General features: G+C 42.3%; 1 protein-coding gene across 12 annotated transcripts in view; it reads right to left on the bottom strand.

Moving 5' to 3' along the window:
* Positions 1-2,315: 2,315 nt before the first annotated feature.
* The window catches only part of DDAH1 (dimethylarginine dimethylaminohydrolase 1), a 237,923-nt gene continuing 225,155 nt past the window's right edge, over positions 2,316-15,083 (bottom strand). For all 12 annotated transcript variants that reach the window (XM_057714358.1, XM_057714395.1, XM_057714429.1 and 9 more), the window contains 2 exons: positions 7,890-8,033; positions 2,316-5,366 (listed from right to left, as the gene is read on the bottom strand). In XM_057714358.1, coding sequence (XP_057570341.1) covers positions 5,250-5,366; positions 7,890-8,033 — 261 coding nt within the window. In that variant the 3' untranslated portion in view covers positions 2,316-5,249. The remainder of the gene's footprint in view (positions 5,367-7,889; positions 8,034-15,083) is intronic.

The following is a 15,083-nucleotide window of genomic DNA, read 5'->3' as shown; positions in this document are numbered from 1 at the left end:
AAATAGAGAGAGAGTTAGTTGCCCACCTCTCAGGTTCCATTTTGGTGATGAGAAGAGATGTTTAAATGGTGAATTAAATTTGGGGAGATTAAGTTTAGAAGAACACCAGTCTCAGTGCCCATTCATCTGATACAATGCTGTCACATCAAGCTCCATTAGTATGCCTCCCTGACCCAAAAGTCTTCAGGGGACACTCCCAGAATGCCAAATTCTGCCCCAGTACCCAAGGCCTTTGACAATCCAACCTACATTGTCTCACTGTGCTCTTATATTTGTCTCATGTTTCAGCCAAACCTGCTTGCCTGTACCACGTGCTCTGAGAATCCCATTCTCCTTGCATAATGTTTATCACGCTTGCTGTAACTTGTTTAATGTCTGTCTTCCTACATGGATGTAAATGCCAGGAAAGCAGGGACCGTCACCGTTGTATCCCGAGGGCCTAGCTGACTTAACAGGCACACAGTAGGTGCTTCTGAATTGCACAGTGTGCTCTCCCACCTCCACGCCTTTGCTCTTGCTGTCCCCTAAGCCCTTATGCTGGCATATTGGAGCCAGAGGTGATCTTTCAAGCCCAGATGCAACCCCGATCCCTTTGTCTGATCTCCCTTCCTTGGGAAACACCACAGCACCGTTCTTTTTGGTTTCTCCTTTACCTTCTGTTGTGTTGTGATCATCAGGGCACTTGTGTGGTTTTCCTTTCCTGCCCTTCCCAGACTGTCAGCTTTTGAAAGACAGGAGCTGAACGCAGGAGCCTGGCAGAGTATGGGCACTTAAACATGTGCTCACGTGTCTAAAGCAATCATTGACCAGCATTCTTCATTCAGCAAATCCCATTTCCTTAATCTGCAGCTTGTCAAGAGAGGGGATTTTTCTCTTTCTTATCTTCCTCCATGCTTCTGGAAGTCTGGCAGGAAGACCAGTCAGGGAACCCCTGCTCACTCTTGCTTTGAAAAGTGTCTCCCTTTCTTCTCTGAGAGCAGCACGGAACTCTGGCACTTGGGTGGACGGTTCCTTTCCTGTGGGGTCCCAGAGCAGGTTTGCAGGATGGCAGTTGGCAGTTTTTAGCTTCACTGCCCATGTCAACGCCAGCCTAAATAATGGAGAACTAACTGACACATCACCAACTGAGAGGTGCAACTAAACCAATGACCTCTACAAGGCGTTTCAGTATTAGTCTGTGCTTCTGGTGGGCTTTTTATGTACCCTTCAGTGATGATAAGAGGACTATAGGCTAAGCTAACCCTGGGGGTGTACGAGAGCTTATAAGTAGAACGTTTTTGAGAGCTGAAAGACCCCCAGCTACTAGAAATGCAGGCACACTGAACATCTGTGCTATACCACTGCATAAAAATTAGAAAGAGCTGCTGTGACAAGCGTATCGTGGATTATTCAGGGCTGTTAAAGTTGATGATGTAGATATATATTTATTGACATGGAGAGATGGCCACAATATATTGCTAAATGAAGGAAGCAGGCTACAGAACAGCATGATTATGTAAATTGGTCCACATTTATATTTGTATTTAGTCTTAGATGTGAGGATGTTCTCCAAAATGTTAATAGTAGCTGTCTGTAGGTGATAAAATTTGGGGTAATAATTTCCTTCAGTTTTTATGTTTTTTTTGGTATGGTTTGATTTTTATATTTGCAGTGAGCAGTTATTATTTTTACAATCAGATAAAGAGAACAGTGAAACTACTTTCCATTTGAAAAAAATTGTTGGAAATAAAAAGCCTCATTAAGAAAACCTTCAAATTTCCTAAAATATGCTTACTGTAAAATAAACAAAAACAAAAAACAAACTCTTGTATGAGCAGAGGAAAAAATTGTTCAACTGTCTTCATACCTGAGCTGTATTATAATGTGCTGATGACAGTTACAAGTAAAAGGAACAAGGGAAGCTGTTTTGAGGAGGAACATGTAAAATCAAGATATCCTGACCAGGCATGGATATATGCATACTTTTACTTTTTTTTTTTTTTTTTTTGGCCGCACTGGATGGCATGTAGGATGTTAGTTCCCTGACCAGGGATTGAACCCTTGTCCCCTGCAGTGGAAGCATGGAGTCTTAACCACTGGACTGCCAGGGAAGTCCCATTATGCATACTTTTAAAGCACCAGAAGTGTGAAATACCCTTTGATTATCATTTTAATCCAACCTTTTGGTGACAGTTCCCTTACAGGTACAGTATTTTTAATTCCATAGCTTACAGGACAAGAGGTTAAAAAAAAATTTCCCATCTCTGATAGCAAGGAAATGGTGACTTCATTCACTACAGTAGTTTCTGTTGCAAAAAAGAGACATAGGCTGTTGATCACAGTACAACTCATACTTTATTCCAACGTGATTGTATACTTGTAGGATCAGGACAGCAAGAGACTAAAATCAGTGCAGAATTTCTCTGGACTAAAGGGCCGCAAAAGGCATTACTGGTTTTGGCACACAGAGTGGATAGCCACACATTGGCTGCAACAGGATGGTCAGTAAGATAAAATGCACAAATCTAATACCATGTGGAAATCACATCTGAGTTCTGTAGAATGTTAAAGAGTAAATAATTACAAAGACTGACATGCAACTCTAAATGTCACATTGTTCATCTACAGACTATTTCCCCCCTTCGAGATGAAGAGATAGCCTTAGTAATCTCTTCACAGTAGCTTAAAAGAGCAATTAATACACAGTAGAGAGATCTGCCTGCTGTTTTCCATAGCAATTCATCACAGTTGAAGAAATAATGCTAAATCATGTGCTTTCTCTATATTGTCCTTAGTAGGTGGAATCTTACTGACCAAGTGATTCTGACTCAACTTTCATTTATTTAAATACAATTTGTAATGTCTTTATAATATCAAAAAAGCAGTTTCTGTCAGCTTTTCCTTATAAATCACAATGGACAAGGAGGGAGCCTATGTAATGGGGTAGCGGGTTGTCTTTCCTCTTCAAAGATAACATGATGCTGATGAGTATATCAAAGAAATAGTACTACTATGTTGCAAATATTTTAGGTGTTCACATCATCATATCATGGAGAGAGTCCATATCACGGAGAGACTCCAAGAACCAGCCTTGTAGGTAACGTAGCAGCGCAGAATAAGATTCTGTAGAAGAGGCACATAGATTCTAAGTGATCTCTTGAGACAAAGAGTAGGAAAGATGGAAAGAAGCAAAGAAAAGGAAAAGTGAGAACAGCCTTCCGTAGAACAAATTGTTCAAAAGAAAAATTGATTCACTTGCAGTTTATTAAACATAATAGAGAACGGTTCTTTAATTTGGAAAGATAGAAATAAAGATTTTGAAAATTATATGCCAGTTAGCTTTACTCTTAAGACTGAAGTGGCTGATTGAATTAGTTTTCCCGTGGTTGTTTTTGAGATGCTGAACTCTCCCAGGGAGGATTTCTGTTTTTGCCAGCATAGGGCCAGATTTAACCCCAAAGGGCAACCTTAACTGCTGAGGACAATTTTTCTTTATTAACCTGGGCACATGGGTAACATTCAGTCTCTCGGTGGTAAAAACATATTAGTCACCCATGATGAGACAACTGGAAATATGACAGTGGCCAAGGTCTGTTTCAGTCATAGGATGCATGAAATTAGATATCTGCATGTAATATGAATATTAAAGTCAAACAAAAAGAAGAAGAAGGAGGAGAAGGAATTTCTTCAAAGTCTGACCTAAAATCATCAAATAAATGAAAAACATAGTGGTTAGGGTGTCTTGGTTTGCTGAGAGGTTTCTCACTTCCATTTGCTCAGGGGTAGATGAAATGAATGAAGGTATTCTCTCTTGGTCACCAAACATAAGGAATGTCTGATTACAAATGCATTACGTGAGCAGAGCAAGACTTGAAGTAGCATTCCTTAAACTCCCTGATTCTCATCCTTAAACAACAAGCCATAGGCAATACAGGAAAGGTGGAAATGACTGGGAAGTTTTGATAACATGCCTGACTCAGTCACCATTCCTTGGGAAGTACCATCTCAGGTTGAAGTAAAAGACAACCATCTCTCCCTTCACTGTGGCATTGTTCTTTGTTAAGAGATTCGTGTCCGTTTAAGGTTGTGTAATTGGAAGGCGAGAGAGGAAAGAAGTTTTAATTGAATTCCACAGTACATATTCATGGATACTTCAAAGTAGAATTGTCCATTGTCCGCAGTTGGTTTCAAGCACCAAGCCTGTCACTTCCTGAACACGCTCCACTTGGCTCACACTAGACCATCAATAATCATTTTTAGACATAACGCCTCTTTTGAAAGAAATAACTCTGTAGATCAGCAAAAAGAAGGCTGGAAACAGGGTGAGTCACAATGAGGGGAAATCATAGTGAGCTGAAAGAAAAAATTAAGTCTATTCTCCAAAGTCTGTATATGGCCAGAAACGAAGCAAAAATGCGTGGAATGTGACTTAAAGACCTTCTAAGGTGTTGTACCCATGGGGTGTTTCCAAGCTGCTTGATCTGCAACCCCCCAGCAACCATCTGGTGCTGAACTCACCTCCTTAGGTGTGGTACCCTGCTTTCAGAACTTAGATCTCCGGGGCAAACCCCACTGGGATGTGCCTCTCTGCAGTGAACTCTCCCCTGAACAGCCACTCTGATTTTGGTCACGGTTCTGCTGAGGGGCCTGCTTGACCCTCTGGGGGAGAGTGGTGGTGGCAGCAGAAGATGCAGCCGCGAGGCAGAGAAGACTGATGGCAGACAGGGTCAACCTGCAGGAAGGTGTGCAGAAGATGAGACCCGGGGTTCTACCCAAGGTCAAGGTGACTGTGACGGAAGTGGGAAAGTTTCCAGATGTCAGGAAAAAAAGAAAAAGAGGGAAAGGAGGAGGATCCATGGACCAGGAAATTTCACAGGAACCAAAGATAATTAATGATACACAGAAAGAAAACCCAGCTGATCGGACTGAGCAAGAAGACATTCTTCGGTATACACTGGCAACTAAACGATTTTCACACGGATGATACAAACACTAAAACGAGTGTTTCCTTACTATTATTAATCACATTTCAATAATTCATTAGCTCTATATTTTCTAGATTGCTTAGTTCATTGAGCAAATCCACAGTTTAGCTACCACCGCGAGGGGAGGGGGTGGGGGAGGTACAGAATGAAGCAATTAAACTTAGACGTGTCAACCAGAGTTCGCAGTGCAGTGGCATAAGAGATTGTCAGTGAAAACGACAGGTGTGGGGACAGTTATCGGCCTTACGAGCGCAGTACTGCCGGCTACGAGGGAGGGACTGTGGCTCAGGAGTCGGCTTTCCTGTTAATTAAAATCGAGCAGCAGGTCAGCAGCCCGTCCACCTTTTCCAGCTCAGAATGGCTCACAGGGATCAGCATATGGTCCTTCAGCTTTTCATAAACCTGTAGGAGGAATCAAGGAACAGGAGAGAAGAAGGCTTATGTTTCTGCCTCTGTCTTCCCTGCCCCCCAGCCCCACCCCCTCCACCTGGGGTAGAAGATTCATTTAGCTTGTGAGTTTAGGCTTTTCACCCACTGAACCCCAAGATATGCATGTAACTGCGACCACACACATGCCCACAGCGGTACCCAGAGAGCTAGCAGCATTGGTTAACCACGAGCGCTGTGCTCTAACCTCAAAGCCAAAGATGTGTCAGAAATGTGGTTGTTACTAGAAAGGCCTTTACTCTGCCCTTGTCATTGCTAGATTAAGTGATATATGAAAGTTGGTGGACGTGTTTACAGTCTGAGTATGACTCCCTCTCCACACTTCAAAACCCTCTCAACTGTAATGTTTCTTTCCTTAATAAGACCACTGGAAAAACTTGACAAAATATAACTTAAGGGAAGGATTTCAGGTCAAACTGCTTTTAAATTATAAGTGTGAATTTTAGAGCATCTTTGGACACGAAGAGAAAGAAAGTGTGTCAAACCTTCAAATTAACAGTCCACAGATTTTTCTCTGAAGATAAAACAAAGCACTTAAAAAAAAAAAAAAGACAAAGTCACTTGAAAATACACTGCCGAAAAACAATATACCATGCTTTTCTGTAGGATATACTTTGGTACAGTGGTTAATGAAGAGTGCTAGAACCGCAGAGAGTTGGGTTCCAGCCTCAGTTCTGTCAACTTGCTGCTTCAAGTGTGATTTCAGTCAAGTGGCATCCCTCGGGATTATCTCTCTATAAGAGTGGAACAATAATAGCACCCTCACAGGGCTGCTGTAAGGAATGAATAAAATAATGTATGCAGCATGCCTGTACGGGAAGCCCTCAATAAACACGGATGTTTCTGGTTTTGGTGGTAGACCCAGGGCTGCATTCAGAAGCAGTTAATGATCATCTCGTTATCAGATGATTGATGGGGCCAAAGGGGTATGAAGGATCCAGAGCTGTGTTTCTCCAAGTGAGTTCTGTGACCAGGGTGCTTACTGATATTGCAGATTCTAGGGTGGGGGTCCAGGAACCTGTATTTTTTTTTATTGGCTGTGTTGGGTCCTTGTTGCTGTGCGCAGGCCTTCTCTAGTTGCAGCGAGTGGAGGCTACTCTTCATTGTGGTGCGTGGGCTTCTCAGTGCAGTGGCTTCTCTTGTTGCGGAGCACGGGCTCTAGGTGTGTGGGTTTCAGTAGTTGCAGCACATGGGCTCAGTAGTTGTGGTGCACGGGCTTAGTTGCTCCATGGCATGTGGGATCTTCCTGGACCAGGGCTCGAACCTGTGTCCCCTGCATTGGCAGGTGGATTCTTAACCACTGCACCACCAGGGAAGTCCTGGAACCTATATTTTTTAACAACCCTGATGTACATTAAAGTATGAGACCCACTATTCATCTGAGAGCTGGTTAAGCCCCAGTCTGGGGGCGTCAGGGGTCCTATATTTTCCTCAGGTTCACACTTTCAGCCAAGGAAATAGGAAAAAATTATCTATTTATCCTCTTCCCCTTCTCTCTTTTTAATCTGCTGAAGGGGATTGTGCTTATGAATAAGCCTAGTGATTATACAGTATTGCATATTTAAAAGGTAGCATAAACTATTTTCTAAAAATTTTAAAGCTTAACATATAAAAAAGAGAGAGAGATCAGTGGTTACGAAAACTCTTCTGTAATGCCGAGTATAAATATGTTGTTCCTCTGGGCAGAGATGAAGATGCTGAAATGCCCCAAAAAGATATGAACACTTGAAGGCTCTACGGATGAGCACCCTTGTATCTGCTTGGTGTGATTAAATCCAAATTACCAAAGTATCCAGATGAGACTGGCAGAGTGCCCTGAAAGGCAGGGAAGACTTTCTCAGGCCAGGGAAGACTTCCACACCGAGGGGGCAATTCCCTGGTTGGAACACAAATGCAGAGACACTTGGAGGGACCAGTTGGCTGGTTCCAAGTGTGCTATATTTATATTTCTTCCTGCTCTATCCTTTCAAGCTTTTGCTGCCTTGGATATGTAGCCCCTGCTCTTCTGCAGCCCTGACAATGAGCCCCCTTCTCTTCGGGCCATTCATGCTTCTCTGCCTTAAGATACACATGACCCTCTGATGAGGCGCAGCTTAGATTTGTCAGAAAACAATGACAAAGTTGACCATCTAATTGTAGGTCTCTATGCTTAATAAGCATGTGAGTGTCAGGAAGTACATTTAATCAGAGCTGGAGCACAGACTTGGGAGTTCCAAGTACTCATCTGAAAAGCTGTGACTACCAGGCATCATCTCAATGACTCTGCATGCACTAGTGACCAAGGACACTAATGAGAAGAGCAAGTTAAACAAACTTCCCTTCGGCCCTAAATTATGTTATCCTTTTGGCTTTCCTAACGATGTGTATAGGGGAAAAGGAAGCCCCTGTTACGTGTCCCTCTATGTGAAAAAAGTCCCTAGGCAGGAAGGCTGTGAGGGAGGCCTACCCAGCTGCTGTGGCAGGAAGAATTTTTTTTACCTTTGCACTTTCTGGATACTCCTCTGGGGTTCGGTGCAACAGGACATGGCCTTTACTGGGGATGTTTAGATATACGCAGTTTGCAGCTGTGTCGTCAGGCACAGTGAGTTTGTCGTAGCGGTGGTCACTCATCTGTTGCATGATCTATAAAGAGAAACAAAGCAGGCCTAAGCAGAGCGTCTGCCTCGCTTGCCAACAGAAGGAGGGCAGTGTGGTGGGGTAAAAGCTAGCAATCCGTACCTAAGAATGCTCCTCTGTGTTGAACTTCCTGTCTATTACCTCTGGTCACTTATGAACCAGAAGAGAAAACTGGATGTAGCTATGATTCTTTGGAAGAGTTATAACAGTTTTTCTTGTTCTTTTAAAAGTATGTGTCTGTCTCTAAGTTTCTAAGCGCCTTAAAACGATTATCTTTTCTAGTTTTTGCTCATAAGATCTATCAGAAAGACATTTAGGCAAAAGGCCCAGCTGGGATTTTGATGGTATCCTTGGCTGAGTAGGCAGGGCTGCTCTGGTCTACAGGGAAAAAGGACCACAGCAGTAATCAGAATGGTCAGTTAACTGATTTAGCAATAACTGCACACACATACATACCCAAAATTTCCTCTTCTAGGTGCATTTAAATTGAATTCACCTATCTGTTAGTAGTGCTGCCCTTAATACAATGAGCATAAAAATCCCCTGGGGAGAATGTTAAAATCATATTCCAAAGCCTCACTCCCAGGGATTCTGGTTTGGCAGATTTGAGGCGAGGCATAGAAATTTGTATTCTGAAGCCCTCCAGGTAATTCTGAGACAGATGGTCCCTGGACCACACTTGGAGAAAAACCGATTTAGCAGGTCTGTTTATCAAATAAAGGGTTTATTAGTAACTTAGCATAAAATAGCTTAAAAATAAGACAAAAATGAATTCTGCACAGAATTTAAAATATCGATATCTCATCTTCAGCCCCTCAACAAATTAAAACAAAAATGCAAAAAACAATCTCCCTCACTCCCCCGCACCCCTTCCATGCCAAAAATACCCAAACATTAAAAACAGAAACAAGTATTATTTTGGGCTTATTCATGTAGACGCTTTCCATTCTTTATCCTTATCTATATGTTTTAAAGAATCTGCCAAAATGTCATGCCATGAAGGTATAACAAGATCTTTTCACTATCTGGTTCTAAATCTACCTTTCCAGCTAGGTCTTCCTTTAACCCTCAATATTGTGTCAAAATGGGCCTCACAGACCCCAGAGTTAGGTCTCTTGTCCACTCAGTCAGGGAGGCACGGGACAGTAAGATTTATGGTGTGGAATATCAGAAGAGATGCCATGCTCCCTGCAGAAACTTCATTCCCACGAGGATGTGAAGAGTACAGATGGCAAGGCCTTCTTGACTCAGCAACCAGGTAAACCATTCTCTTCTCCTAGTGGAGAATATGTCAAGGGCAGACAGAAACCAGGACTAATATGATAATGGAATATCCTTCACATGGAAGGAAACTTCAGGAGTGGGGATGAGCTTAAGCACTATATCAAAGGCTCAGAGACACAGAGATAAATAGGACATAAATCCAGTTTTTGAAAAGGTCACAACCTAATGGAGAAGACCGTCAGACAAATAGACAATTATATTATAATAAGAACAAGCAGAGTACCCTGCTAAACATTTTCCATTTATTACTGAAGCCCTGAATCCCCATTTTACAGATGAAGAAACTGGACTGAGAGAGGTCAAATAACTTGCCCAAGGTCATACAGGTAGATTTAAATCCAGATCTGTGTACCTCAAAACTTTATTTATTAATCATCACACTTTGTTCTCTTTCTTGACCTCCAGAGCTGTAGCAAAATCTTTCTCCTACAAACTACTATATCATCTACTTTTTCACCCTTATTTGGTACTTTTCATTTATGGTAAAAATTAATCAGGGTGCCATTCATTCTCTTTTCAAGTGTAATCCTAGTATGATATGGTACAGTTTGGACATGACTGGACACCTTTCTTGCACTTTTTAATTTAAATTGTTCCCTGAGGGGATAGGCCCATACGGTGGATCACCCACTGGTAATGTGGGTTCTTCTTTAGAGCCCAGACTGAGAAACCTTATATCTATTCAATACATGGACAATTAAGAACTACTCTAAGCAAATTAAAAAAATATTGAGTTTAGCCCTCTTTGTAAAATGGATACGCCCAAAAATAACATGAAGCGGCTTGTTTAAGAGAAAAAAAAAATCCAGACCCAAGTAGCTCTCTTCTATTATGAATTGCTATTTAATTATATCTTACCCAGACTTTCTTTTGGCTGCTTTTAGAACACAATAATAGTAGCTTCCCTTTATTATTGTGTGGGAGGGGGCACTTTAAGACCATGAACTCTGGAGTAAGACCTAAAAGGTTTGAGTCTCAGCTCTATCCTTTGTGAGCTATAGACATTCAAGCTTTTTTTTGTAACTTCTTAGTTTCCTCATCTATAAAATTGGGGTAATGATAGTCTGTGACATACTGACTGTGAAAGATAAACGAAGATGATGAATGTGACTAGGCACTGTGACAAGCCCTGCATTAGCTGCTAGCATTTTGGGGCAGCGTGACCAGACAAACAAGCTTCAAGTTTCCAATCTGCAGTCCCATCGACTGTTCTGGCCAGCTTTGCTCTTTAACCTCACACTTAAGATAGCCTGTTTTGAGGTAAAGAAATCACCTATGGCTCTTAGTACAAGATGAGTTGAAAGAGAAAGAAGCATAGCAAGTCCACGCCTCACAGGCCTGACTGTAACTTCAATGGTTCCACGAGCAGCCCAGCAAATTCCCCACCTCTCAGTCTGACTCATGCATGTCCGGTGGTGACCGTGAAGCAGAAACATGGAATGTTGTACATTCCAGAGGAAGTGTTATCAAGGATGTTATCAATGCTGACTTCTTGTTTATCAGGGAAGGAACAAACTAGAGTCTCCAAGGTCGGGCCTACCTCAGAAAGTGCCCAGTTTCTCTGGAATAACGGAGACTGAATATTCCTTACCTGGTGTGCTTTATCTACCCGGCCTTCAGCTCTCGCCATGCTCCCCGCCCCCACCCCCCAGCCTGAACAATACCAGCCCCCTTGCTATGTGCTCGATTTGTTGTTCTTCAGTTAATGGTATTTATGTGAAATTCTAATCGCTGTTTTTCCTCGCTCTTTAATGTTTCTCTCTCTTCCGGGCCTTATACTTATAATTTATAACTTCTGGTGGGAACATTCCTAAAATTACTGACATAAGGGCCAGTACCCAACGTAGCATTGTTTGAGGATAGTTTCATTTTTTTCATCACTGTGAGGAAAGGAATTATAATATTCTTAGTGGGGAAATAATTTAATACTAGGAATACATAAAGTAATTCACTGATAAATTCTATTGAGATATACTCTTAAAATAAATGTCTTAACAAAACCACCAAAGCCACCTTAGGAGAAGCTTTTCAATTAATTTATCGAGGCCCCATGGTTATCATTTTAAGACAGGTTAAAAAATGTGCCAAAAGAAATGACTTTTAATAAAAGAACAGACCCCATTTGGAGCAGTGAGCGCTTCTGCTTAACTGTGGAAAGAAAAAATACAAAAGCTCTGTCAGGCGTAGTCTTTCTAAATTAAAAGGAATTTAATCTACCACTTAGAAAATGGTAACTATAGATAATAAACAAAAAAATACATTTTTTTCCCTTTCATGAAAAGGCTAAGGGTGCTTATTCTAAACACAAAGGGTTTCTGTCTTTGGGGATAAAGAACAGGTTTTTCTTTTCCTGTTAGTGATTGTTTTCCTTTCTCTTATATATTGTTACTGTCAGAATTAGACAGCTTGCATTTATTTATAGCTGGGTTCAGGAGATGCATGTATATACACAACCCAGGGCGCTTGCCATCCAGAGGGGAATACACAGAAAAAGGTTCAAGAGACTGTGTGTCTCTCTAGCATCTTCCCCCTGTTGTGTTGGAATGGGCACTGCGAGGATGTGAGGATGTGAGGATGTGCTCTCGGCCCGCCTGGCCGGGCATCACCTCAAAGAGCTCAGACTCCCAAGGACCAAGCCACAGCGAGGCGGGGGAACAGGTTTTGCTTCCGCTTTGTGGGTGCACAGAAGCCTTTGTTGAAAGATGAATATCATTTCAAATATCCCGAGAATGTGGCTGTTGGGCTGTCTATGTCCCAACGTTTTTTCCTAAAAAAGGGCGGAGGAGGTGTATTGCTCCAGAGCTGTGTGTAAAGTGTTCTTTTAGCCCCAGTGGCTGTACTTCCTGCTTCCCGCTGAGCTGGCAGCCAGGACAGAAAGGAGAAGCCCCTAAACCGTCCACGCGCCCCAAGTTCCCCAGAAGCCCCGGGCTCCGGCTAACATGCAGGAGTTCTGCAGGGCTTTGGGGGAAGGTCTGAGAGGTTAAGTCGCTGCTCTAAATGTCTCTTCTGACTTCTGCCATTTCCCAAAGGAGTTATTCCACTTTGTATAAAATAGAGTAATTATTGAATATTATCAGGACTGGACACAATTGGTGTTCCGTTCAATTCAACTGTCCTCTTGGAGCGCCCCCTTCAGGCCGGGTGCGATGGCAGTGGGAGGTGAGAACGCGAAAGAGACGCAAAGGTAACTTGGTCAGGGGTTCTGCCTTTAGGAGATGATAATCTATAATTTAAGGTAGGTCAAGGGTAAGCTAACAGTAAAGAGAAAAGTCACCCTCATCCCTGACACACGAAGAAGGCATGCAGCCATGAGAAGAAATGGCTCTGAAAATCATCCTGGCCACGTCTTCGTGGTGGTCTGTTACACAGCTGCTGGTTTGGAGGAACCCGCCTTGCTCCCCAGAGGGGAGCTGTCACAAAACAGAGTGGGAAACGTCTGGCTTCCAGCCCAAGATAATTTGCATGGTTAGTTGCATTAATAAACAGGCATTTCCGGCAGTTCCCAACAATTCTGGGAATTTTCTCATCCAAAGCTCTGGAAGGCAATTTCATTCTCCTACTTGTTACTCATGGTTTCTTTGTACTACATCAATTATTCTGAAAAAATTCCCAGGCTATGTCGTTTCACGGAACAATGTAGGATGCACTGGTCAAATACCAAAGTAAAGTTGTGTGGAAGGTATTTAAAGATGTTTAGGAAATAGAGCACATTTTTGGCTTGCTCATAATCGATTGTCCTATGAAATATACATACGTATTCATCTCAACATATCAAAATGGAGCCAACTCAGTAAAGCAACTCATTATAGAGTCTATTGAGATATATAATATATGATGCTCAAGCACACTTTTCATTGCTCCTGGATATCTAAAATCACTCACACATTTATTTATCTACCCATCCATCAGAGTTTATTGAGAGTCTGACAATATACCAGGCATCAAGTCCTGGCAGTCCTTTTAAGGCTGAGTCAAATAGCTATGAATAACATTCTAGAACTGATATCACATTTTCATTTTTTAATAGTCTTTCCATGGATCCGCTCAAAATGAACATAACCTGAGCGAGGTTGTCTTTTAAACAACCTCTCTGAATTGATGGGCTGTATAGATCCTAAGAATAAGGTTACATGGTTCTTTTTAGTTAAATCTGGGCAAACTTTCAAAGCCAAATATTCCCTTCCAAGCTAGCTGACATTTCCTCCACAAATTATCTCATGTCTGGAGCTGCTGTTTTTACTCAGATCATATGGCATACGTGAAAATGTGGAGGAAAGACTTCTGTTATTCAAACTACAACCACAAGTCACATGAGCCATTTCTGGAAGGAATTCTCAAACACAACAGTTTCTGTGGAAGGCTGGGAACACCCCCCACACTCTTCTAGGACCACTCTGAGCTCTGTGGAGGCCTGGGGAGCAGGGCACGGGCAGAAGGAACAAGGGGAGCTTCTCTGGGTGAGTCACAGCCCTGATTAAGTTTTTGACTCAAGGAGTGGAGAGGAAAAAAATCAGACCAAAGCAGCCCTTCCCAAGTGCAAAGTCTGGTATCCTACCCTCGCTTCTTACCCTTCCATGCTTCTCTCAGACTAGCTTTGTAGCAGAAGCAAATCTCCCACAGTCTTATTCTAGTGTCCTGAATGAGTACAGTAGACAGTTGCCTACTTGGCTATTGAGGTCATGCCCTGGCTATGCTTCTCCAGATACCTGTATCCTAAATTTAGCTCATAAAGTCTCATCGTCAAGGGACTTCCTAGGTGGTGCAGTGGTTAAGAATCCGCCTGCCAATACAGGGGACATGGGTTCAAGCCCTGCTCCAGGAAGATCCCACATGCCTCGGAGCAACTAAGCCCGTGTATCACAACTACTGAGCCTGAGCTTTGGAGCCCGTGCGCCACAACTATTGAGCCCATGTGCTGCAACTACTGAGGCCCACCTGCCTAGAGCCTGTGCACCACAACAAAGAGTAGCCCCCGCTCACCGCAACTAAAGAAAGCCCGTGCACAGCAACAAAGACCCAACACAGCCAATAAATAAATAAATAAATTTATAAAAAAAAAAAAAGTCTCATCGTCAAAAATTAACTTCCTTGGGTACTGGGAGCTGGGTGATTGTTCAGTTTCCCTTGGGTCATTGGATAGCAAGAAAGAATTGGAATGTTTATTGAGCTATCTTCTATTTATTGATGGTTCATCTATTTTCACTCACTTTTTTCTGTAACAATTCATTTTACAGATAAGAAAGCCAAGGTTCAGATAATTCAGAAATTAAGGATTCAGGTCCAGGTGAGTCAGTCTCTAAATGTCCACCTTTTTTCTGTCACACCAATCTACCATCTTGACAATAGCCCTTGAAAGATTAGATTCAGAGCTCACTAACTGACAGCCTGTGGGCTAATTTTTCCTGTAGATAAAATTCATCTGACATGCACATATATTTAAGAGTTTGCATTTAAGTACATTTTAGACAGAGATGGTCTGTCTCCTGAAGTCATCCCAGTTTTCTACTAGACTACACAGGTTGGTTTCCAGAGCTAGCTACTCTATTTTTCAAGTAGATGAAGGAAGAGCAAAGCCTTTGGGAATGGAAAAAGACAGCGGGTGAAGAGGCTTTATCACCTCTAGAGCAGCAGAGGGGCATGCTCTAAGGTGAGAGATGAGAAATGGCCAAACACACACTTTGTGAAGATGCCCAGGACCAGCCCTGTTCCCTCACCCACCACTAGTGGATTAATGCTTAGTCTCTGTATGAGCAAATGATTCCTTGGTTATCT

This window comes from Hippopotamus amphibius, chromosome 1 (genome assembly GCF_030028045.1).
Source record: "Hippopotamus amphibius kiboko isolate mHipAmp2 chromosome 1, mHipAmp2.hap2, whole genome shotgun sequence".
Lineage (NCBI taxonomy): Eukaryota > Metazoa > Chordata > Mammalia > Artiodactyla > Hippopotamidae > Hippopotamus > Hippopotamus amphibius.
This window is presented reverse-complemented; position numbering and strand designations above follow the sequence as displayed.